At 48.4% G+C, this 26,606-nt stretch overlaps 1 protein-coding gene across 1 annotated transcript in view; it reads right to left on the bottom strand.

Annotated features, from left to right (window-relative positions):
• The window catches only part of SEMA5B (semaphorin 5B), a 118,465-nt gene that overhangs the window by 16,464 nt on the left and 75,395 nt on the right, over window positions 1-26,606 (bottom strand). Inside the window, exons 2-8 of the mRNA XM_033403372.2 lie at window positions 23,509-23,711; window positions 18,198-18,297; window positions 14,852-14,897; window positions 2,819-2,881; window positions 2,356-2,454; window positions 1,677-1,890; window positions 725-1,010 (exon numbers count right to left, since the gene is read on the bottom strand). Coding sequence (XP_033259263.1) covers window positions 725-1,010; window positions 1,677-1,890; window positions 2,356-2,454; window positions 2,819-2,881; window positions 14,852-14,897; window positions 18,198-18,297; window positions 23,509-23,662 — 962 coding nt within the window. The 5' untranslated portion in view covers window positions 23,663-23,711. The remainder of the gene's footprint in view (window positions 1-724; window positions 1,011-1,676; window positions 1,891-2,355; window positions 2,455-2,818; window positions 2,882-14,851; window positions 14,898-18,197; window positions 18,298-23,508; window positions 23,712-26,606) is intronic.

Below are 26,606 nucleotides of genomic sequence, written 5' to 3'. Positions count from 1 at the left end.
TCATCCAGTGCCTGCTATCTGGGGCCCTAGGTAAGCAAACTCCACTCTATGCTTCATATGTTTCTCTGTCCTTACAAAGAACCCAGCACAGCATCCTGTACAACAAATGTGCTTCTTGGTCTCTGCCGCCCATTCAGCATTCTCTATAAAAAAATCACCTGAATGGGTCAGCCTTTAAACAGAAGAGGCTGTGGAAGGAGGGTCTCATGATCTCCATGAGGGTTACCCTTCCTCACACTTAGGAAACAAAAGGGGTTCTAATTCCCAGCCTGGGTTTTCCAGGGCAGTCGGGATTGCCAGAAGACTCTGATCGATTTAGCAGGATCATGGAGTCCTGAGGTTGGAAGGGTGAAGAGTCCCCTCTGAGCCTCCCCGACGGGAAGCTGCTGGACCCACCTGAGGCTGCCATCCCCTCACTGAAGGCAGCCTATTTCACTTTCATCACCAGCAAGTTCTTCCTTCCCGGAGCCACAGTCCAGCTCCTTTTACTTTCTTCATATCTGGCCTAGGCCTGCCCGTCACAGCAACCCAGAACAAGGGCTCACCTCTCAGGAGGCAGCGAGTCACAAAATCCTCAGAGGACCCAGTGCAGAAGGCACAGCAATCCCCATTTTACAGAAAGAGAAACAAGGGCTCAGAGAGGGACCTGCCCAAAGCCATCAGGCTTCGAAGCAGTTCAGAGTGCATTCCTGACATCCGGGGTGGGGGGAGGGCAGGGACTCACACATTAGTGGTGAAGACCCCGTAGATGAGGTCCTGCTCCGGCAGGTGGAAGGCACTCTGCAGCTCGTTGTAGTAGAAGGGGACCTCACCCGGGCGGGAGCAGTTGAGCCGGGCCTTCATGAACGTGGTCCAAGTGTCCTCCAGCAGGAACCGGCCCCCCATGTCATTCTTGCACACGCGGGCCACCCGAGAGTACACGGTGCGTCCACAGTCATGCTCCACCGCGTTCTCCCGCAGCAAGAAGTACGCGAACAGCCCGATATCATAGGCTGCTACAAAGTTTGGCTCTGGGGGCAGAAGAGGAGCAAGGGGTGGGTCAGGCCAGGAGGGAGGAAGGGGCAGAGTTGGGAGTACTCGACTACTTCCATTTCCTCCGATGGGCATCCTGACAACCCCCCACCAGCTTGGTAACCTGGGGGCTCTAACCCTGTTCCCACCTCCAACGCAAAGTGCAGTTATAATAATAGTTAACATGGATGACTGAGCGCTCACTGTGTACCAGACACTGTTATAAGTACTTTATATGGATTAACCCGTTTGGTCCTCTTAACAAGCTATGAGGTATATACTATGATCGTCCCCATATTACAGATGAGACCATTGTGGCACAGAGAGGTCAAGTACTTGCTCAAGGCCACACAGCTCGTTAGTGGAGAAGCAGGGATTCAACTCCAAGGGGCAAGAAACTCAAATCACCCGCCTCCGATCTCTTCTTTCCCATAACCTTTCCTCCTCATCAATTCCTAACTCTTTCTCTCCCTTCGTAGCCTGCCCTCTATCTGCTCTGGGTCCTCAGGACATCTGTGATTTCATCCACAGTCCCTCTCCAACATGCTGTGGTTCTTGGGCGACCATCTGCCCCACTCTGGTTGGGCAGGAAGGAAACTGATGGGGGTCAGGGTGGGCTGGCTGGCTTAGGACCAGGGGAGCCCCCCGGGGCTGGATCTCCTTACCATTGAGCCACTTGGAGTTATACTGGGCGGTACGAAGCGGTGGCCTGCTGCCCAGGCTGCGGTAGATGGCGGGGTCCCGACCTGAGAAGTCGATGACCGTGGCTGCGTAGAGCTCCCCCTGGGAGGAGATGACGGCTGTGGAGTTGTGGCGCGGGTCGTAGGGGCAGCGGGCCACACCGTTGATCTTCTCCACGGTCCGGCTGAGGTTCCCCACCTGGGGATAATGGGGAGATGGGGCGCTTTTCCCCGAGACCCTGGGGCTGCCTGTTCTTTCCCCCCCAGAGTTTTGTTTCCTCCTGGGTCCCTGGTCTCTCTAGGCCTCTACTTCCCTCCCCCTCCTCCTCACTGCCCACCCCACAGTCCCTCTGAGGGAGCAGCCATCATGGAGGGGAAGGTGTGCCAAGAGTCAGGGCAATTGCCATAATTGCCTCACCTCTAAGGTGAGGTTGAATTTTGATGAACAACGAATAATTTTTTAGTGTAAGGATGCCCCCAATCTTGCCTGGGACATACTGATACTAACATACTGTTTGTTTTTTACTGAAATTCAAATCTAACTGGGCATCCTTTTCGTTTTGGTTTTTGTGTTGAACTGACAGCCCCATTCCCAGGCTGTGTGCCTGAGTGAGGGAACCTCTTGGTGTCCCCCTCTGTCTGCCGGACGCTGCACAGCCCTCACCTGTCTGCTGGAGCACACTGGCGAAAAGGCATTTGTCCCACACATGAACACTTTCCGGCCAGTGACAATCAGGACTCGCACGTAGTTCTGACACTCCTCCTGAAGCAACAAAGGGGAAGTAATAGAGGGACGAGCTCTCCAGCTGCAGAGCTGGGTGTCTTTCCGTCACGCCACTGCACCGCAAATATTCAAAAGCACTCTGCTCCAGATCCACCGCACTCTGAAGCTGAGGTTGCACCTGTGGATGTCTCCCCTCCCCCCACCTCCTTCCCAGGCCGGCTCCCTGCCTCACCACCCACTCAGATGCTCAGCCTGCATCCTCGCCTGCACCAGGAGCCCCTGGCTCCTCCAGGCTGGGCCTCTCATGCAGGTGGCCTCGTGCCCACACGGTGCCCCTCCATCCCTACAACCGCAAGCCTCCCACCGGCTCTAAGCCAGGCCCCTGGCTGCCAAGGCCACGTACCTCGGTCTTCCCTTTGCTTTGGCAGGAGCGGCGCGTGTCCTCGTTGGAGGCCCACTCTGTGGCCTGTGGGAGGAGCACACAGACATCACACGGCTGTGCCCCTCACAGCCAGAGCAGGCAGCAGCCGTGGCTGGAGAGGACAGAGAGGTGGGAAAGGGCCAGCCACGGCCTGCAGGGTAAGGTTCCTCTCACAACATCCACGTGGACCCGGCAGGGCTGCCAGACTCCTTACCCCTAGACAACCCCTCAGCCCAAAACCCTCTACACCTGCTCGGGTCGGGGAAGCCTGGAGTAAAAACCGCCTTAGCCCACATCGTCCCCACGCGGCTCTGGCCTGGGACCTCCCCACCCCTTCCTTCCCCAGGTTAGCCAAGGAACTTTGAGTGGCCAAGGACCTTCATTCCCACCCCAGGCCCTGAGTGGGAGATCGGAATTGTGCCTCCAGTATGTGCCAGATGTCCCTCGAATGAATGGGAGGCAGGGAGGGAGGAAAGGCTAGATCGGCCAATCTTAGATACAGGAGATCGATTTCACCTGCCCACTACAACGCTGCAAAGTTCTGCGTGACTTGCCGCTGGTATGTGGTAGAGCAGAGATTGGAACCCACATCCCTGGTTCAAAGGCTACGTGTTTTTTTCCTCTTCATCCCACTGTCTCAAGGACCTAGGACTTCCCCTTTCTTACTTGCTACCCTCGCCCCACCTCTGTACAGGCTGCTTCCTTGTTTCCCTGTAGTATCACTCATGCTCTATCGTGGGGTCGTGTTTTGGGGACACAGCTTCCACCCAGGGACTCAAAGGACATTGCATGTTCTCCAGTGCCCAGGGCTTTAGGAGAGGGCTGTCCCCACCAGGAAACGCTGTTCCCCTTCATCTGCTCTGCTATACTCTCTGAGAGCCCTCCCAGTCACCGAAGAGCAGCTGGAGGGAGAAGTGCTACCCTTCATGTCCAGGCAGTGTCAGCCCTGGAGTGTAGCTCATCATATACTTCTGGGGCACATGTATAAACATGAACTGCCCACCTGTCCTGGGAGAGGGAGCCCTGAGCAAGCAGCTCCTCTATCCAAATGGGCAAACAAAAAAAAAAAGAAAAAGAAAGAAAAACAACCCACCTGCTTTTAATTTCTAACAAAGCTCCTTCTAGGCGTGCAGTCACTGCCTGCCGAGCTCCAGGACCCAGGATGTGGGAGGGGAAGAGGTGCTGGGAGCCGGAGCGGCTGGGCTGCTCTCTGCAGTCCAGGCTGCAGCTCACCCACAGCCCCAGGGCGCCTGCCTGGTGGGGCAGTGGGAGGGCTGACTTCTGCAGACCCTGGATTTGGGAGCTGGGTGGTGAGTTTGGTCATGCCTCCATCAGATCGATGACCAGGCTGGGCTCATCCTGCCATGCCAGGCCTGGAGCTCAGGTCTCTGCTCCCAGACCTTGGAGAAGGGCAAATGACCCCTGGCATCTGGCCACAGAGCCATGGGCTTCTGGCCAGGGACAATGGAGCCATTGTCATACTCAACACCACATCAGCTCCAAGACTGAGCCTGATGTGAGAAGAAAGAGGGATATGAACAAGCAAACTCAGGGCCTCTGGGGGCAGAAAAGGGCAATGACCCACATATACTGCCGATGTCCAGGCCTAAAGCTCTGGACAGTGGGTGGCTGCAGGGGGACTGTGTGGACAAAGGGGCCTTGGGGTCCCTGAGCACCGGGGCACTTTAAAGGGGTCAGCCTTATTTCTAAGGGGGTGGGAAACCCATTGTGAGGGTTGGGGCTCATGGGGGACAGCTGTGTACAATCAAAAGGTGTAGACAAAGTCACATGGAGCTGAGCACCAGGACAGGCACTTGACACACCTCTCTCTTCATTTTACAGGTGAGGAAAATGAAGCTCAGAGAAGTTGAGCAATTTTCCCAAGGTCACAAAGCTAGTAAGCAACAAACCCAAGATGCAAACGCAGACAGCTGACACTAGAGCTAAGCTCTCTCTGTTACATCCTGCAGCCTCTCACAGTGAGTAGATTTCTCAAACCAAAAGTTAGAACATATGGCCTGAAAAGAATATGTATATTTATAATGACAACGGCACAGAACAGGCTTGAGTCATTTTATTTATTTTTATTTTAAAAAATATTTTTATCAAAATAATGATGCGCAGAGTTGAAAAAGTTAAATAGTATGAAAAAGTAATTTAAGAAGCCCCCAGCAACCGACTCTTCCCACACCCCAACCCCATTTCCCAAGGAAAATACTTTAGACTCCTTTAGCTATTTTTCTGTATGTGTTTTTTTAAAAATCCAATTTCTCAAAAATATGTGTCATGGGCTTCCCTGGTGGTGCAGTGGTTGAGAGTCCGCCTGCCGATGCAGGGGACATGGGTTCGTGCCCCGGTCCGGGAAGATCCCACATGCCGCGGAGCGGCTGGGCCATGGCCGCTGAGCCTGCGCGTCCGGAGCCTGTGCTCCGCAACGGGAGAGGCCACAACAGTGAGAGGCCCGCGTACCGCAAAATAAAAATATATATATGTGTCAATCTCAGACTTCATCTTCTGACTTCCTGTTACGGAGGTGAAGATTTTTTTCCACTTACCCATCCCCATTTCTCCCCACCCCAAAGCACACATACATTTCCCCTCTCCCTGTCCTCCCATTATAATTATGTAATATTAATTATTTAATATTTTAATATAATTATTTAATACTTTAAAATCAACACCGGTATTTACTTTATTGTGAATGTGTGAAAATTGTTCACTGCTACCAACTAGAACCCCAGAGTTCACTGAATGTAAGACACCATCTATCGTAATAGGAACCATGAAGAAAGAAAACATACTGCCGAACTCCTTTATTACTTATATTTTTAAAGTAAGTTTATTGGAAGTGCTCTTATTTAGATATATATTTAATCAGATATTAATCTTGTGCACACAAGAAAGAAAAATGTAAGCAAAATTAATTAAATATTCTTAAACCTTCTCTGAATTCAGAGTTCATCTCTTCTGAATCACTTTTCTATTGTCATCAGTGCTCATTTCCTGTTGTTTTGTTTGTTTGCTTGTTTTAGACTATCGTTTTTTGAACCACCCAGGAAGCCAGTGATGCAGCAATTCTTCAAGAGTATTCCTCTCTGGTTTCCAGAATTTTCTTCCAAGTCATGGCCCCCATTCTGCAGGTTGGATGCTGGCACCTTCTTGATCTTACCAGCAGGTGTCCACAGAAGGTTTTTTGACCAACCAGGACTCCTAGTTCCTCCTCATATGATTCTAAAATGGTTTGTGGGCTGAGATATCAATGGCTGTTGCTGGGTGAGAACACCAGGAATAATGACCAAGTTCACACCTTCACAGGTAGAGACAACTCCATCAGGACTATGGTCTGGCCAATGGTGACTGTAAGATGCCTTTGACAGAAAGACATGGCCTGACTTCAGACTCAGTAAAATGTGAAAACATATGCCTCTGAGAATCAATGAAATATACCTGTTCTGATGAGGTATCCTTTCTTGACCAACTTTTTGTTTTTCCTGGACTGAAAAATTGTCTTGATTTTCTTCATTGGCTTGTTTTACAACATACCTATCACTGATTTTTCCCTAATGCCCAACAGTCCCTCTCAATATCATCTGCTAACTGTACACACAAATGGTTCAGATAACCTATTAATTCCCATTCTCTTCCTCCTGCCAGCCTCCAGCCTCCTGCCCCAGTGTGACCTGGTTGCTCTTGAGGTCTCCTGTTTGGCTGTTAACCTGGGACTTACCTCCACTCCTCTCCTGTTTGCTGAATCCTGTGTTTCCCCTTTCTTGAATTACTTGCTTATTTTGGTAGAACACATCTCCAGTATCTTCCTATGAAAAGGAACATGGTAGATCAATTTTTTAAAATTCTTGCATGTCTGATTCATTCTATCTTCATACTTGATTGATCATTTTGGTATAGAATTCTAAGTTGAAAATAATTTTCACTCAGAATTGTAAAGGCATTTATTCCTCCATTGTCTTCTAGATTCCAGTGTTGCTACTGAGAAGTCTGGTGTAATTCTTATTCCCAATCTTTTGTAGTGATCGTTTTCTTTTCCTTTTTCTCTTTAGAAAAAAAAGCTAAAAGCTTTTAGAATCACCTTTGATAACAGTATCCTGAAATTCACAGTGATGTGCCTTAGTGCAGGGTCTCTTTTGGGAACTCAGTCAGCCCTTTCAATGTGAAGACTCATCCTCTATTTTGGCAAATTTTCTTATGTTATTTCATCCATAATTTCTTCCTCATTTTTTTCTCTGTTCTCTTTTTTGTAACTCTTATTAATCCAATCCACTGTTGGCCCTTGTGCATTGATCCTCTAGTTTTCTGTTATTTCTCATTTTTTCTCTGTTTTTCATTTCTTTTTTTTGTCGTTCTAATTTCTGAGAGATATTTCTTCAACTTTATCTTCTAATCCTTCCATTCAATTTTTATTTCCCCAATCACTTTTTAAATTTTCATTTTTAATTTAATGTTTTATAAACAAAATGTATTCTTATATCTCAGAAGATTCTAATTAGTTTTTAAAATTAATTTACAAAGTGTTTTCTTGTATGTCTTGCATTGTCCCTGTTTCTTACAGCTTCCTTCATTCTGTTTGCTTGTTTGTTTTGATCTTTCCCTTTCACTGTAGAGGCTTTCCTCAAATGTCTGGTGATTTTTGGCTATTGATATTTTAAAATAAATCATTAACCATTTCCCACTGAAAGGAGCCAAGATTTCTTGGAGTAACGACTAATTCTAGGTCTGGGGCAGGAAATGTACAAGGTGAGCCTAGATATCTCCTCACACCAAATAGTAAGGAAGCAAAGACCACTAGGGTCATAGTGTCACAGGGCCAGGAGCCAATTTGAAGAGGCCCCCTACTGGCGAAAGATGGGATAGTCATGAGAGATAAATGTAATAGGTTGCAACACCCACAATGTTTAAAGCCATGAGTCTGTAATAATAATAAAATTAAATTAACTGATCATCATTGACAGATACTTCCAAGCCAGTTCATTATTTGAAAACTGGTGAATAAAGACAGAGTATCAAATATTTATCCTGCCTTTTCTATATGACTGTATCATTGGGTAATCAAATAGGAGATGAGGAGAAGTTTCTCCTTGTAGAAGTAGTCCGGCTAATATACTGTAATACCTAAAGAATTAATGGATCTGGGAAACAATCATCAATGGCTGCTAACATTAAAAAAAAAACAGAGAAAATCGGATACTATGTACCACCTAAAAAAGTACACAATAACACCTCTGAAGTAATCTTGCCAGAATCTAAACTAAATAAAGTCTTTAAATCTAACAATCAATTCACAGATGATACAGGGAACAGAGGAATACATTAAATTGTACCACTTGGATTACAATCAGCAAAGTCAGGATTGTGGGAAACACTATAGGACAAATGACCAGTTTTCTTCAATAAATAAATTGCACAAAGAGAGAAAAAGAAATATTGTTCTAGCGCCGTACCCCATCAGTGCGATTTCACCTTTCCTGGAATCTCCAAATTTGGAGGCTCACCAGTTGGGTCTTTAAAGAAAGGGTCTTAAAGCAGGAGGCATAACCCTCCCAGACTTCAGACAATACTACAAAGCTACAGTAATCAAAACAACGTGGCATTGGCACAAAAACAGACAGATGGATAAGTGGAACAGAATAGAGAGCCAAGAAAAAACCCCACACCGTAGGGTCAATTAATCTTTGACAAAGGAGGCAAGAATATAAAATGGGAAAAAAGTCTCTTCAGCAAGTCATGCTGGGGAAGTTGGACAGCTGCATGCAAATCAATGAAGTTAGAAGACACCCTTACACCATGCACAAAAATAAACTCAAAACAGCTTAAAGACTTAAACATAAGATATGACACCATAAAACTCCTAGAAGAGAGCATAGGCAAACATTCTCTGACATAAACTGTACCAATGTTTTCTTAGGTCAGTCTCCAAAGGCAATAGAAGTAAAAACAAAAATAAACAAATGGGACCTACTCAAACTTACAAGTTTTTGCACAGCAAAGGAAACCACAAACAAAATGAAAAGACAACCTACGGACTGGGAGAAAATATTTGCAAATGATGCGACCAACGAGGGCTTAATTTCCAAAATATACAAACAGCTCATGCAACTCAACAACAAAAAAATCCAAACAACCCAATCGAAAAATGGGCAGAAGACCTAAATAGACATTTCTCCAAAGAAGACATACAGATGGCCAATAGGCACATCAAAAGATGCTCAGTATTGCTAATTATTAGAGAAATGCAAATCAAAACTACAACAAGCTCACACCTGTCAGAATGTCCATCATTAAAAAGTTTATAAATAACAAACGCTGGAGAGGGTGTGGAGAACAGGGAACACTCTTACACTGTTGGTGGGAATGTAAACTGGTGCAGCAGCTATGGAAAAAGTATGGAGGTTCCTCAAAAAAACTAAAACTAGAGTTGCCACATGATCCAGCAATTCCACTCCTGGGTGTATACCCAGACAAAAGTATAATTCAAGAAGATACATACACCCCTATGTTCACAGCAGCACTATTTACAATAGCCAAGACATGGAAACAACCTAAATGTCCATCAACAGATGAATGAATAAAGAAGATGTGGCATATATAGACAATGGAACGTTACTCAGCCATCAAAAAGAATGAAATAATGCCATTTGCAGCAACATGGATGAACCTAGAGATTAGCATAATGAACAAAGTAAGTCAGAAAGAGAAAGACAAATACCATATGATATCACTTATATGTGGAATCTAAAATACGGCACAAATGAACATATCTACAATACAGAACGACTCACAGACATAGAGAATAGAGTTGTGGTTGCCAAGGCAGGGGAGGGGAGGGGAGGAATGGGAGTTTGGGATTAGCAGAGGCAAATTATTATATACAGGATGGATAAACAACAAGGTCCTACTGTATAGCACAGGGGACTATATTCAATACCTGTGACAAAACAAAATGGAAAGGACTATGAAAAAGTATATATATATATATATATATATATATATATATATATGTATAACTGAGTCACTTTGCTGCACAGAAGAAATTAGCACAACTTTGCAAATCAACTACACTTCAATAAAAAAATTTTTTTAATGGAAAAAAACGGTCTTAATCTCCCTTTATTGGGGGAGGGAGAAATGGAGGAAGGGATTACTGTGTGGGATGGGACAGGAGATTTGGGTTCTGACCTCTCAATTTAGATAATTTCAACCATTTCCCCCTTTTAGCCTTGTACCTCATCCTCACATTCCACAATATCCAACACCCCAATTTCTGAGGCCTTCTGGGGAGTCGTCATGCTTCTCTGGCATATCTCCCTCTGTAAACTGTTCTGCTCTACTAAATTGGTTATGATTTGCTCCATCCATTTTCCACCTTCCCAGTATACATTTAATCTCTTCTCTACTGACATCTCTTTTGTTCTCTCTGTCATTGCAGATCTGTACCTTTTAAAATTTCTCACTGTCCTTTTAGTGAATTTTGTGAAGGAGTGGAGATAAGATGTGTATGATCAATCGGCCATGCAGAACGCCTTAAACTAGGACTGTCCCAGAAATTCCAGGACGGCAAAATCTCTAGCAAAGAGAAACTGCATGGTTTTCTGGTATGGGGAGAGCAGTTGAGACAGCCAGGAATTGGATAATCTCCTTACAGACTCAGCAGCACCCCTGGACACCAGAGACGATGGCTGAACATTAAAACAGCTGAGCATTAAGTCCACCACTCATCAGAGTTTAGATTTCAAAAAACTATGGAGCTGCCAGCTTAGTTTGGACAATGTGGAGACAACTAGAAAAGAGCTCAGGATCAGCCTGACCATCTGCCCAGGCGCAAACAAAGCCCCATGTGCATCCTGATGCGTATGTGCAGAACAGTCCCCATGTCTGCACATGCAGGACATGTGGCAGCCCAAGATCATACATCCATTGCAATTAGGCCTCCAGCCATGTCATCCTCTGGAACTGCTGTGGCACAGGTGGCTCATGAGCTCCTGATTGACCAATCCAGGTAAGCTTATCATTCAGCATCCCCCTGACACTGTCGACCACTCGCCACCTTTTCTTTCCCACACCAGTTTAGTAAGTTACAGTGATAAATGACAATCACTGGTGAGCTGATTTGGTTTCCCCTCCCCTTCTGCAAGCACAGGCGTGCGCGCGCACACACACACACACACACACACACACACACACGCACGCGTGCGCGCAGGCACCCTGCCCCCTCTGCCGCTACCTGCATCTCTCCTCCCTTGTTGCTTAGAGACTTGGAAGGAAGCTGGTTTTTCTATTTTCCTTAAGGCAGAGTAGTTTACACAAATTATTTAACAGGGCTTAGGTACTTAGAAGTCCTTTTAATGGACACTGGTTTGCATAAACTGTTTGCATTTAGATTTTTCTTTAAGGGATGTTAATTATTTAAACTATCAATAAAGCACTGAGGTTTAAGTTTGGTTAAATCATACCCTGGGGCCACGTGGGAGGATCAGTTGTCTGTAATGGAGATTTATAACTGCGTGTGTGCACCAGGCAGGATGGAGAGTAAAGGAAGCTGGGCTGGGGAGCAGGGAGGCCTTGACCCTGTCTCCTCTTTTCAGCAAAGGGGTGCAGCTCATTTTTAGCACTTAGTTGCTGTGAGCCAATTGTGATAGCAGATGCTGTGGACTGAAAGCTTATAAACAGGAACCCAAAGCCCCAGACAGGGCAATGGAGGAGCGCTCAATGAAGTCCAGCTTTCATGGTCAAAAGGCAGGGCTTTCTCATCAGAGTACAAACCAGGAGACCAGAGGCTGAGGTCGGCCTCCTGCCTGGTCGAGGGGATGCTGGACAACCCGCTCTAACTTCTCTCTCGTTTCCTCCTCTTTGTGGCTAGGTGGTTCCCCCTATGGTGAAGAGGTGGGGATGTGAACATGAATTGTATTTGTTTATCTCCTTAGCTCTGTTACAAAGAATCCAATCTGAACTCCTGGAGTCAGGCCCTAAGAGACACCCTGGGAAGGTGGTAAAACCAATTCCTGGTGCAGCTGTGGCTGGTCTGCAGAAAAGCCTTCAGAAAAGCCCCAGAGGCCCAGCTCCTGCCTCAATCATGAGTGATAGGGCTGGCAGAAGGTACCCTCCCATGGCTGAGACCAGATCCACACGGAGCAGAATGAACCAAACGCCAGGCCTCAGCTTCAAGCCGGAGGGTCCTAACATCTGGTAAGGGATGGGACCCAGGACCTGCAGGTCAACTGTCAAGGACACCTGGGGAAGCCGAACCAGTTGGGCAGCATCTACAAAAAAGGCCTTAACATCCTAGAGCAGTGGTTCCTATATCTGGCTGCACAAAGGAATCACCTGGGAGCCTTTAAAAATCCCAGTGCCCGGCTGTACCCTAGAACAGAACCTCTTGGGCATCAGTGCTTTGTAAAGCTCCTCTGGTGATTCTAGCAGGCAACCGAGGGAGAACCAGTGTCTAGAGTCAGGCTAGCTCCAGTCCCATCCTGATTTATGCTACCCAGCTCTGCAAGCCAGAAACCTAGATGGTACCACTGTAGTCCAAGCCTTCGCTAAGCCCTCCAGGGCTGCCAGCTTCCCAACTCTAGGGGTCACCTTCACGCAGAAGACAATGTGCCTGGTGCTCTGTGGAGCCGTGTGATGCTGTGACGCTATGATTCTGCCACCTGGAGATCATTTCCTTTCTTCTCTCCACCCCCACTCTGCTGCCTTAATTCAATTGTCCCCATCAATCACCGGGATTGTTGCCGTTTCTCCTAACAAGCTCCTCTGCTAATGCATTCTCTGCATTGGGCTGGGTGATCTGAACACCAGATCTGTTCATGCCACTTCTCAGCTTATACCTCTTTGCCTTCAAAATAAAATATGGACCCTTCTGCTCAGCCATGAAGACCCTCTGTGATGTAGCCTCTCTCTCTTCCTGGGCCTCATCTCCTACCTTTATCCCACTCCCACCCCATGATCCTGCCACACTGCCCCCCTCAGTGCTCCATGCTATTTCACACCTTGTCTCCTCCTTAGCTGCCTGGCCAACCCCCATCCTTCAAACTGCTGCCCAAGGGCAGCTCTCTGGGAAGACTTTTCAGACCCTGCGGAGCCTGGGGGTTCCTCATGCCTCTGGGCACCTGGCACCTGGCATGCACCCCTTCTTACATGCTTCCCACAGCACTGCCATTATTTCTGTTCATCTGTCTCTCTTTCCCCACTTTGGCCACTTTACTGTTCCAGAAGACTTTCATTTGCTGACCATGGGAACTTAATAAAAAGCCAACTTTCTCCTGAGCATAAGGCAGGACCCTTGGATCCACTTCCTCCCACCCACTTTGGACCATCTGTGCACTGGCTGCCCCCAGGCCCTGACCTGCAGGGTTTGGCATCTTGGCTTCATTTCCCATGGAAGTCACTTGGAAACTAGGCTCTGGCTGGGCTGCTTGTGACCACCCAAGCTGGCAGGACATGGGATGCTGCCTCTGGGAATTTACTCCACCTTGCTCCAGCCCAGGCCCCAGGAACATGTCCCATCCAGGAAAGGGAATCATTTATGAACTCTTATGTGCTTGCTCCTTCAGGCAAGGGACAGAGCCTGATTCACCTTGGGATCTCAAATGCCTAGTGCCATGCCTGGGACAGGACCCAGCATATAGTAGGTATTCCATAAATTTTTGTTAATGTTTATTAATGTTTATTAAAAATGGATGAATGGAATTTCTTTTCAATTTCCCCTAGTTCTTTCTGGCTCCTCCTTTCGGATGGTCACACCTTTTCTGCTCCCTGTGGAGCACCTCCTCTGTGGCAACCAGCTGCAATGGCCCCTGGGGGTCTAGACCCAGGTGCAGCTAGAAGAAACTAGACCAGAGTGTCACACAAGCTCACCAAGGAGGTCTCCCCTTCCCCAACTGCCCTTTGTAGTGAAACACGATACCAAATAGCCCAGGCCCTGACTAACTCCTTGTACCATTCTCTAATTAGGTTCTGTGTATCACTCATCATCTTTTCCTGGCTGTGCTGTGAGCCCTAGCGGCCAGAGACTCTGCTTGTCTTATAGCCCCTCTTCCCCCAGCTCACTTTTTTAAAATCTTTTTTTGCGGTACGCGGGCCTCTCACTGCTGTGGCCTCTCCCGTTGCGGAGCACAGGCTCCGGACGCACAGGCTCAGCGGCCATGGCTCACGGGCCCAGCCGCCCCGCGGCATGTGGGATCTTCCCAGACCGGGGCACAAACCCGTGTCCGCTGCATCGGCAGGCGGACTCTCATCCACTGCGCCACCAGGGAAGCCCCCAGCTCACTTTTGATTGGTACACAGCAAGTGCTCAAGGAACACTTGATCGCTGGAGACCAGCAAGCCTCCCCTGGACGCAGGAACTGAGGCCTCCCCTCACTGACAAAGAGATGGCCTTCCTTTCTCTAGAACGTCCAGCCTCTGCAGAGGTGATACGGCATCTGTTTCTCAATCTGGGATAGATGTTCTGGATCCAGGAGTCCCATCAAAGTGCCTCCCAAAGCACTCAGGGAATTACGCTGGGGGAGTCCTTCTTGGCAGCAGAGAACAAATCAGTCGCAGCTCAGTGAAAACGCTGAGCTACAAGGGGATCACTCAGGCCAGTCTAAGAAAGGAACCAGGGCCACCCTTTCCCTCGAGGCCCAAACCCAGAGACCCTCCTGTGGATTTAGCAGCTGGACTTAGCATGACCAGCCGTTCCAGTTTGCCCAGTACTGTACTGGTTCTAGTGAAAGTCCTGCGTCCTGGGACCCCTCAGTCTAGGCAAACAGGAGCACCTAGCTTCTGTCCTCACAACGCAGGAGCCCTGCGTGTGCCCCCATGTTTCTGTGGCCACGCCCCCACTTCCAAATATCTTCCCAGCCATTACCCCCACTGCCAGTGTGAGTCCACAGCCAGTGAAAAGAACACAGGGCTCCTGTTTTCAACCCTGGGGGTTGAATTCTGAATCTCACTCCTTGTGCTGCCCTGGCCCCAGCCCCCAAATACCAGGGAAATTACAGGGAAGGGAAGCAAATGTACCTGAAGGAGGGAGACATTGGCAAGGCTGAGTCTGAAGAGGTAGTTCCTGTGAAAACAGAAACAGAGATGGTAAGTCAGGCTGGTTCTGCAGGTAGGTCTCCAGGAACAGCTTCCTGGCTCCTGCCTCATGGGGTGCCAGGACTGGGTGCCGACTGCAGACGGCTGACAGTGGGCCGACCCCAGGGAGAGCTTCACCTCCATTTGCTCATTTAATCTGCACTGCCATGCCGGGAGTAGAGAGAAAACTCCATTTTACAGAAGAGGAAACAGTTTGGGTAAATGGCCCAAATCACAGAGATAGTAAGTGCAGGATGTGGGATTGAAACCCAGATGCATCTGCTCCCAAAGCCCACACTGTCTCTGTTCCCCGCCATCCCAGCAGGCCCTGGGCACAGCCTCCCACACCCCCTTCCCAACCATGGAACCTGTTTCTGTTCAACATAAAGCCTCATGGAGCTCTTGTGGGGACCCAGGCAGGTCATCTTCCTCCTTCCCTCGGCCACCTCCCTGGCCCAGCCTGTCTCCTCTTGCCCAAACTGCCCCTCTGCCACTTCGTGCTTCCTCTCCTCCACATCGCCACCTGCACGGGGCTGCCAGATTCATCCTCCTCAAACACTGTTTTCATCATATCAGCCTGCTGCTCGAAAACCTTAAATAAGGAAACTTATATCCACACAAAAACCTGCACACGGATGTTTATAACAGCTTTATTCATAATTGCCAGAACTTGGAAGCAACCAAAATGTCCTTCAGTAGTTGCGTGGGTAAACTGTGGTGCATCAGGACAATGGAATATTATTCAGTGTTAAAAAGAAATGAGCTATCAAGCCATGGAAAGACGTAGGGAAGCTTAAATACATATTACTAAGTGAAAAAAGCCAATTTGGAAAGGTTATATGCTGTATGATTTCATTATATGATATTCTGGGAAAAGGCAGAACTATGGAGACATTAAAACGATCAGCAGTTGCCAGGGGGTGGGGTGGCGGCGGGGATGAACAGGCAGAGCACAGGGGACTTTTAGGGCAGTGAAACTACTGGGTATGTTACCCTAATGATGAGTACATGATATTATACGTTTGTCCAGACCCACAGAATGTACACCACCAAGAGTGAACCTTAAGGTAAACGCTGGGCTTTGGGTGATGATGATGTGTCAGTGTAGGTTCATCAATTGTAACAAATGCACCTGCGGTGGAGGCTACTGGTGGTGAGGGAAGCTGGGCCTGCCTGGGGCGGGGGTGTCTATGGGAACTCTCTGTACCTTCCTGTCAAGTTTGCTGCCAACCTAAAACTGCTCTAAAAAACAAAAGTCTTAATTAAAAAAAAAAAAAGTATAGCTTATACTCCATGTAAAGTTATTATAAAATATTGGCTTTATTTCCCTGTGCTGTACAGTTTATTCTTGTGGCTTATTTATTCTATAGATAATAGTTTCTCTTAATCCCCGACTCCTGTCTCACCCCCCTCCTTTCCTCTCCCCACTGGTAACCAGTAGTTTGTTCTCTATATCTGTGAGTCTGTTTCTGTGTTGCTATATGAATTCGTTTGTTTTATTTTTTAGATTCCACATATAAATGATAACATTTGGTGTTTGTCTTTCTCTGTCTTATTTCAAAGGCATCAGGAGTCTAAAAACTACATATGTAAAGCTGGTGGACTCTGAATCAGGTGGAGGGATGGCATTAATGTCAGCTTCCTGACTGCAGTGTTCTATTATGGTTATGCAAGATGTTACCACTGTGTGGGGGGGAATGGGGTGAAGGATATAAGGATGCGATCTCTGTATTATTTCTTACAACTGCACGTAAATCTACCATTATCTCAAAATAAAAAGTAAAACAATGATGCTCTTTGCTTGGAAAATAAGGTCCACACTCTTGTATACTTGCATATGTAGAGATTACTTTCGAGAGGACATGCAAACTCACCACAGGGCACGCCTCCAGTGAGGGGTCCTGCTTGGTGTATAGTGGGCTGGCCCTGCTTTTCACTTTTGTACCTTCTGAATGTTATACCATAACACATATCGCTGATGCAAAGTAATAAGTTAATTTCAAAATTAAAAAAATAAAATGCATTCAGCCCCAGCTTCTTAATAGCCCTGTGATGTTGGCAGCATCACATAACCCGGACTTTACGGATGAGGAAACTGAGGCTCACAGGTCAAGATTACCCAGGACAAGAATGCAGCTCATCTGGTCCAGAGCTCCGTCCTCAACTTGCCTCCTTTTCACGTGGCAAATGAAGGGGTGGGGCCACTCAGGAAAGCCCAGAAGTCAAGGATGGTCAGCTACACAGTGGAGCCTGGAGGCATCCGACCCAGTGACCATCCTCTCTCACCCCAGACCTGCTGAATCAGAACCGCTGGGGCGGAGAGCTTCTGAAAAACAGCAGTGCAGTTGGAGGTGGTAACGTGGGTTGGCAGAAAAAACTCTAGCCCTGAGGTTAGGGGACCTGGGTTCTCGTCCCCAGACTCTGTTGTCATCTTGTTTACGTGGTCTTGGGAAGGTCACCTTCCCCACTCCAGCCTCTGCTTCCTCATGTTGAAATCGAGGACAGTTGGATTAGGCCAGTGATTCTGAAACTCCAGTGTCCATCAGGCTTACCTGGAGCGCTTGTTAAAACACAGGTTGCTGGGCCCCACCTCCAGAGTTTCTGACTCATCAGGTCTGGGGTAGGGCCCAAGAATTTGATTTCTAACAAGTTTCCCAATGCTGCTGATGCTTCTGGTCCCACTGGAACAGACCATCTCTAAGCTCCCTTCCCTACCAGAGCTGAAGGTCTATGATTTTGAGGACTCTCTCCTCCTACTCTGCTCTGTAAAGTCTCTACAAGTCCTCCCTAGAGTGTATTACCCCTTGCATACCAGATCTGGGCAGTGGGGCTAACTGATATCAGGCAACAGGGAGGTGAGGTCCTTCATAAAAGAAGCACATGGCCCGTGTCCCATGTCCCAGGTGCAGGCAGCCAGCCAGCCAGCAGGGGGCTCCTGGGCACCTTCTCTGCATGGGGACACCAGCTAGGTAGGTCCTGGCAGGATGGCAGGGACAGGGGCTGGGAGGTTGCCAGCAGGCATTCCTGCCCTTGATAACTGCCAGACCCTGAGGAATGTGTCTTGCTGAGATCTGGAGGTCACTTCCTTCCCACCTCCCCCCACCCACCCATCCACTGCTTCCTTTTCTGGGGGACTGACATTCAGACACAGAGAGGGCCTGGTAGGGCAGAATAGGAGCCCAGGGTGAGGGTCTGCCCACAGAGGGTCATGCCAAATGATATTCCCTCCACTCAATTCGCTTAGAATTGATCCCCCAGTCCTGGCCCCAACCCTCCTGTACCTCATTACCTGGCTCCCACGATGAGCTGGTTTCTGGAAGGATCCAGAGCGAGCTGGGAGAAATCTTGGGCTCCAGGGTAGGTGAAGTTAGAGACCCATGGCTTCAGATCTGGGGGAGGGAGAAGCAGCCATTCGGTTACTGTTGGCCCAGGGGCTCCCAGCTGCACCAGCATCGGACCCAAGAACGGAAGGGCTGCAATGAGGCAGAGGCACCCCGGAGATCTGGGTTCTGCCTGCCCACCTCTGTGAGCAGCCGGCTGGGGGACAGGGAGTGCGGGTGGCGTCACTGCTCCTGCTTTGTTCCCTAGCTCAGAGAAGGGCTCCACCCACCCCCTAGCTGCACAAAGGGACACCTGTAATCATCCTTGACCCCCCGAGACCCTCACCAGCCACGCCAAACATACTGGCAAATCCTGTCCGTTCTCTGAAATCCATCCATCTCGCCCTCTGCACCCTACTCCCCAGCCAAGCCACCATCATCTCTTGCCTGGACTGATGCCAACAGCATCCTAACTGGCATGGCTTCCACTCTTGCCCCTCCAGCCCATTTCCCACAAGGCAACAACGTGATCTCTCTAAAATGCAAATCTGGTTATGTCACTCTCTAGCTGAGAACTCTTTAATAGCTCCCAGTTTCCTCCAGGAAAAGTCCCAACTCCTTTGGTTTCTGGTCCACTGTCCTCCCAAGTAGAATGAATGCCTGGCACATTAGTGATCTAGTGATCCACTGAAAGAATGCAGCTTCTGCTTATACATTCCCCCTTAAACCCTCCACTCCAGTCACATTCAACCAGAACACAGTGCACATCTCCAGATCTATCCCACAAGAGCCTGCAAACCTTTGCAATTCTATTCTTCCTCAGTGGAACAGTTCCTCTTTGTCCCCGTCCCCACCCCACCTCCTCCAAGAAGCCTTCCTTGACTCCCCCACGCAAGGTGACGGGCTCCCATAGACCTCTTCTTGACTGCCATCAAAGCTCCTATCTCACTGGGTGTCTAATCTGGTAGTTTGCCCTGGGGGACAAGGAAAATCTTGCTTCTGGGAGCTCTAGCCTCCTCCCAGCAGCTGGCAGTATTTGAATGAATGTATGAATAATCGTCAACTCCCTTTTGGACAAGAAGCCTCAGGTTTTCAGACAAGACTCCACAGAGGTGGAAGGAATGGAGGGTGGGTGGGCAGTGCCCATCTCTGTCTCCAAGAAGACTCTTCCCAGCCAAGGCCAAAGTCTTTCATGGGGACCAGGTGGGCAGAGGAGACCTCGAAGCCCTCTGGATGGATGGGGCAGTGGTCTGGAGAGGGTACACCTGGGGAACAGTGCCCAGCTGACTTTCCCTCCAAATGGAGAACCACTTCCCCCATCTTGGCTCACAGCCCCTTAATAGCTCTCCTTCAGCTCCTTCTTCATGGATGTGAGGGAACTGACCAGTAAAGAGAGAAAGCTGTGGGGCAGAGGAACTTTCCCGCCGATAGGGTAAAGATGAGGGGAATGTGAGGAGGCCCTGAGATTTCTTCCTCACAGTGTATTAGTAACTGGCTCCCAGAAGGCCCAGAGTAGTGTGTGTGCGCGCGCGTGCGTGTGTGTGCGCGCGCGTGCGTGTGTGTGCGCATGCACGTGCGTGCGTGCGTGCGTGCGTGTGTGTGTAATCCAAGGGAAATAAATCAGTGCTCATTATCCCTCCACTACAGAGTAAAAGCAGCGCTTCATTTCTGCACGGCAGGCAAACACTTAATCGCTCCCTGGAGAACGGAAGGTTTTGCGAGTTGGATGTTTTTCAGAAAACTGTGATATGGACGATTAAAAAAAAAGAAGAAAGAAAAACTGCAGCAAAATGAAGCAAATCCTTTGTGTCTGCCTCTGCCCTCAGCAGGTGACTATAGGTTGGCAAGAACCATCACGAAGTTGCAATGGCATTTGGGTGATCCCAGTATAAGGAGTGGATGTGGAGTCGGGTAGGCCGGGTTTTTAGCTGACCTCAGGGCTGCTCTCAGAAATCCTGATAGGATATCATGGTACCTTAGAGACTAAGCCAAGGGGCCTCCTTCTCCAGGAAGCCTTCCTGGATTATAACCTCTCCATCCTGATCTTATTTTGTTCCATATTCTCTCCACCCTTCGTGTTCCATTCATACTGCATGTTTTTGTCACTCTGAACGTGCTCATCTGTTTTCCGGGTGGGGTGTGTGTGTGTGTGTGTGTGTGTGTGTGTGTGTGTGTGAAGGGTTGCCATCCCCAGCATACTGGGTGTTCTTCAATAGTAGCAACTGGCTTGCACTTTAATCCCCTTCCTCCATTCTGACAGGGGTATTCCAGATGTGGGCAGCTGAACAGGGGAAGACGTGGCATGACTGGTCTGCGGCAAACCAGGAGAAACTCCATCTGGAGATGGCTCAGCTCAGCCTTCATTCCAACCCTTTCTTGGGGAGAAGGGAGAGGAAGAGGAAACAGGGCAGGAGCCAGGAAGACAGTGGGAGGTGGGGGTGGAGGAGGGGGGGCGGTCCCTTCCAGTTTCTGTCCGTCTTCCTTACCCCGAAGTGACTGACAAGGGCAAGGGGGAAGGGGCAAGGGGGGAGATGCAGCGGGCACAGCGTGGTGATCCTGGGGGAGCTGTCTTTGGAAGGGAGCCAGCTTCCTCTTATTACACAGGCAAACAGGACCAGAGGGAAGGCTGTTGTTAAAACACCGAGCACGTTCTGAGCTCCATGTGCAGTGAACACTTTGGACAGTGACTTTAAGAGAAAAATGACATTCTCCATGACGTGCTTGTGATTTTAATTATAGTCAATTCAATTACCCACTTTGTGGATTAACCACTGCCAGTGTGAACTCCATACTGGCTTCTTCCCACCACCTCGACAGACCAAGCTGTGGCAAAAGGAATAACGTGCAGGCCGGAGAGAAACACAGGTGGATCCCCTTAAAAGAAACCCATAGGAGAAAATTTAACCTTACAAAACAGAAAACCGTCTGTCAGATTCTGCAATTGGCAGCTCCTCTGGGGTATTTAGGGGTTATTCACAGATCAGCCAGGTGTCAGGGGAGAGGGAAACTCACAGCTACAGGGTTAGAAGCCTACTCAACTGTCAGAAGTAAAATGTAACATCTGGAAGCTGGGGGCTGGTGCGGGGCTGGGTTATGGCAGCTTCTCTGGAACACGGCATCACCCAGAACATAGTCACCCAACATGAATGGAGTCCCTAGTCTGTGCCCAGCAGAACTAAAGGATGCGGGGAGACAAGAGGACCAGCCCTCATCCAGGACTAACTGCACTGGGGGACCAAAGGGAGCGACATTTAAGGAACAACAGGGACATGAGTACTCAAAGGAAACTTCTTCACCTCTGAGGCCCCGCAGCGTCCAGCTCCGTGCCTGGAGTCAGGTATTGGGTCAGGGGCCCAAGAAAAATTTGGCCAATAGACAGGAAAACCCAAAGCCAACAGAAAGAGGCAACGGGTGAATTTTGGGGAGGCCAGGAGGCCTGAGGAGGAAAAACAGAGATGACGCCCGTCTCCAGGGCTGTCAGTCTAGGACGGACCATCTCTGCTCACCTGGGGCTCAGGGGATTTCTTAGTCACTCTGTGTCAACTGCCTATGTCACTCTGGGCCTCATTCCTTCCTTCTGAAAGGGGGCGGGGTGGGAAGTCAGTTTCATTCAAGTAATTTGCAGCTGAAGATCAGAAATGGTGTCAAGGAAGCCAGGCTTTCAAGGAACACATCCTCCACCTCTCCACCCTCCTCCCATCACCAGCCAGTTTGTTCCAGTACAGATCCGCCTGGCTGGGTGACAGGGATTTCCCTGCTCTCCTTCCATTGTCCATGGCCCCAGGATCAGCCAGGCCAACCGTGCCCCAGCAAAGCCCCTGAGAAGAAAGGGCTCATTAGGAGCTGCCACAGGCGGCCCCCGCATGAGGACACGCTCAGGATTCTGCTCGTTGGTCCCTCCCTGCAGTGACAGCCTCCAGAAGCCATCAGAAGTCGGAGGGTGTGCGTGCGTTTTGTAGGTTTAAGGACATTACTAATTTGCTCTAATCCACTTAAGCCTTCGAAGCCTCAGATCCCAGCTCAAACAAGACAGCACGGAGAAGACAGCTGGAAACCCTCCTCCCGGAGACAGGAGCCAGCCCACAGCTGGGAATCCCACACATCTGAAACGCCTCCAGCCTCCCCACCTCGCTGCCCCAACTCCTACCCATACTGCCTTCCCCACCCGCCGAATCCCACGCCCGCCTCGGTCTTATGGATTCATTTCTCCACTCTGGTTTCCATCTTGCCTCTCTCAGCTGGCTCTGTGGAATCACAGAGGATGGGCTGCCGCGCATCTGACGGTGGACGCACCTGGTCCCTTTGCGGCGGGGAATGGGAAGAGCCCGGGATGGAGTCAGGAGGCAGACATGGAGATCTGGCTCTGACAAGTCGCTCCAACCGTCTACACCTCAGCCCTCCCCATTTGTAAACAGAGGTGACAGCCCTTGCCCTGCCTCGCTGCCAGTGTTATTGTGAAGAGGAAATAGGATGGGTGTTTATCACTTAAGAACATGGGGACCCCTGAGACCACATCTGCAGATCCCAGTGTGAGCTCCATCATGGAGTGTCGACGTGGTCCTAACACCCCCGGTGACCACCAAACTGGCTAACAGGCTGAGGGAGAACGTGCAGGATGCGCCAGGATGTGTGTTTTGTCACGATTTTAGATGATCATCAAATGTATATACTAATTTTAGAAACTTATTGAGAACGTATGGACCCCTCAGAATATGTCCAGCGACTCCCAAACTCCAGTCTGGGAAAGACTATGATAAGACACTCTCATGCCCTTCCTTGACAGAAGGAGTTATTTGTCATCAAGGCCCCTTTCCCTGGGGGCTCCCAAGGCGCCGAAGACAGGCATCCCTGCAGCCATCTTAGAGCACAGGGAACCTTTCCAGAGATCTCTAGGCACTTCCTAATGAGCGAGTCAGCTTCATTCTTTCCCAGGGTAGCCAAGAAATAGAGCTTGTGCTTCCAGAAGAGCTGGAAGCACAAGAAGACCAACCAACCCTTGGCTACAGCACCCTGGGCATCTATAACCTCATTCTCCGGCAAAGGAATTCCAGAGAAAGACCACCTCCTCCCCCAGGGAAAAATGGATGAAGGGCCTGAACAAATTGTCTGGAGACTAAAATCAGATCCCTCGAGCCCATGGCTGCCCATCCTTCTTACATCTATCCCCAGAGGAAGAGTCTCCTGTACCCTACAAGAAATGACTTCCAACAGCCAAAGAGACACAAAGTCCTTCAGGACACAGTCATTGCAAAAAAGGACTGAGAGGGAAGTGGCTCTCACCTGCAAAGGCCACGATGGGGTGTTCCCTCAGGGAGCACAGCTGCTGCTCACTGCTGGGTTCACTGGAGACATCCTGGGAGCTGGCGAGGTGCACCACCAGCAGTGTGAGGCTGGGCGGCAGCAGGGTGACAGCCAGGGGTCCCGGGAACACCATGGTGGGCCCCTCTGTACTCCCAGCTCCTGGAGGCGGGCTGGGGGGAGACCTGAAATGCAAACACTCACTCTCACCACACACTCCCTCAGCAGTGCCCACCTCTCCCGATCTCCTCCGTGCCTGTCGGTAGCCCCACGGGATCTGTTTGTTTGTCTGTTTAAATAAATTTAATTTTTTTTACAATACTTAAGAGTTTGCTCTGCTCTAGTAATGTAAAGTTATAGATCATACCTTGAAAGCTAATTTCCCTTGTAATGGTATTCTGGACAAAACTGACAAATTATAGAGCTTTTTCTATTATGATCCCAAATGGCTTAAAATTTATTTTAATGATAAAGGTGGTATCTTAGGGATTTTAATAAATGGAGTTAGGACAAGTGGGTAGTCATTTGTAAAAAGATAAATTTAGATCCATAACTCACACCAACTAGGAAAAATTCCACTGGATGAAAGGTTTAAATGTTAAGGATAAAACCAGAAAAATACTAGAAGAAAATGTGGGCCGAATTCTTCATAACCTTGGAGTGGAGAACCACGACTCCAAATCCAGAAGCTATTAAAGAAAAGATTGACAAATTTAACTACATAAAACCCACAAACTTCTGCATGCTCCCTCTCTCCCCAAAACAAACATCAAGCAAAATCAAACGGGAAATGACAAGAAAGGGAAAAAGATTTGCAGTTCATGTCAGAGACAAGGGGCTAATATTCCTAATATACAAAGAATTCCTGAGAATTAAGAGGAGAAAGACCAACAGTCCAGTAGAAAAATGGCAAAGAATATAAATACAAACAGGACTTAAAAATATGAACGACGCTATTCTCACTCATAATAAGAGCAACACAAATGAAAACTTGGACTGAGATATCGTTGTTCACCTGTCAGTTTAGCACATATCCAAGTGAGATGACAGCTCTTGGTGAGGCAGTGGAAAAAGGGGCGCTCTCATATACTGCTGGTGGGTGGGCAAAATTGTACAACCCGATGGAGAGGGATTTGGCAACATCTGGCAAAACAACAGAGGCGTCTACCCTTTGACCTAATTCCTGGGAGTAAAGCGGTCACCCGATCCACAAGCTGTGATCAGTCTGAGATAACATAAATGAATTTGGAGAGTGGTTTTTAAAACCTTTATCGTAATTTGACAGAGCAAATTTTTATTTATTTATTTATTTTGCGGTACGCGGGCCTCTCACTGCTGTGGCCTCTCCCGTTGTGGAGCACAGGCTCCGGACGCGCAGGCTCAGCGGCCATGGCTCACGGGCCCAGTTGCTCCGTGGCATGTGGGATCTTCCCAGACCCGGGCACGAACCCGTGTCCCCTGCATTGGCAGGCGGACTCTCAACCACTGTGCCACCAGGGAAACCCGACAGAGCAATTTTTATGTCTATTGGATGTAATAACAAAATATGTGGACTTGTATTTTGCCTAGATTTTTTTTTTCAATTCACTCCTCAAGGAATTTGCTTTTATTGAATTTTACATAAGTATCCATCTGCGACAGATTGTAAATTGAAAGGGAAAACCTGCTCCTTCACCACAGTTAGTTAAGAAACAAAAATAGACTATAAGCGCACCTGCACACAGGCAAAGTGACTTATGCACAAGATTATTCCTTGTGGTATTTTTTGAAATAACAAAAGACAGGAAACAACCAAATATCCAGCAACTGGAGACTGCTTAAATAAGCCACGCTATGTCTTTGGAAGGGAATATGATGCAGCTCCAGAAAAGAATGGGGGTTTGCACCAGATCTTGCTATGGAGGAATCTCCAGGTATATTAAGTGAAAAAAGAAAGGTGCAAAACAGTGTAATAGCACCTTTTGTGTAAAAAATGAGGGTAGAGGACTTCCCTGGTGGCGCAGTGGTTAAGAATCCACCTGCCAATGCAGGAGACATGGGTTCAAGCCCTGGTCCGGGAAGATCTCACATGTCGCAGAGCAACTAAGTCTGTAGGCCACAACTACTGAGCCTGTGCTCTAGAGCCCATGAGCCACAACTGCTGAGCCCATGTGCCCAGAGCCCGTGCTCCGCAATAAGAGAAGCCCCCGCTCACCGCAAGTAGAGAAAAACCCGTGCGCAGCAACGAAGACCCAACGCAGCCAAAAATAAAAATAAATAAGTAATAGATAAATTTCTTAAAAAAGAGGGTAGAAATAAGAATATATATTTATATTTGCTATATTAGCATTACGATACAATGGAAAAATAAACCAAAACTAATTCTTTAAAAAATGGTTACTTAAAAGTAGCAAAATGGTGATCCAGTCTTCTCAATATATACCTTTTTATTTTATTTTCATTTTTGAATATTAAATATGTTTAATACCTATTCAATAAAAATTTTAAAACCTTTTAAAAATTAGTGTTGGTTCCCTGAAACTCCTAATATGGAGCTGCCCAACGGTTCCTCTGCAGCCTGACCCAGACCCTCTGAATCAGTTCCCACCTCTTTCCTTCCCAGGGCCATCCAATGTGTCACCAAGCCCTGTTGATCCCACAGCCCTCACATGTCCTTAACCCACTCAGTGACCTCTTTGATGTCACCTTCATTATTTGTGAAGTGAAAGGTTGAACTAGATCAGGGATTCCCCGTTGGGATAGGAGCAAATCAGAATCACTTCCACTGGGGGCGGAGTCCTGGGGCCAGCAGGTAAGTGATCCCAAAGGTGATTGTGATGAGCCTCCCCAAGCCCTAGAGGCCCCTGGGTTTCCTTCATGCTCTTTTTGCTCCTAACCCCTCCTCACTCTTCCCTCCCTACTGCCACTACTTACTCAAGGTCTGGAAAGCTACAGCAGGATGATTTTCTTCTTAAGTTTCCTCACTTGTGTGTGCAATGGTATTAAAACCTATTACTGCATTGCTGCAAGGCTTCCAGAAGTACCCCAGTGACTACACCGTCCATGCACCCTTACCCTACCCCATCCTGCACCCCACGGGT

The sequence above is a fragment of the Orcinus orca genome, chromosome 5, assembly GCF_937001465.1.
Source record: "Orcinus orca chromosome 5, mOrcOrc1.1, whole genome shotgun sequence".
Classification (NCBI taxonomy): Eukaryota; Metazoa; Chordata; class Mammalia; order Artiodactyla; family Delphinidae; genus Orcinus; species Orcinus orca.
The sequence above is the reverse complement of the archived record's forward strand: the minus strand, read 5'-3'. Positions and strand labels throughout refer to the sequence as shown.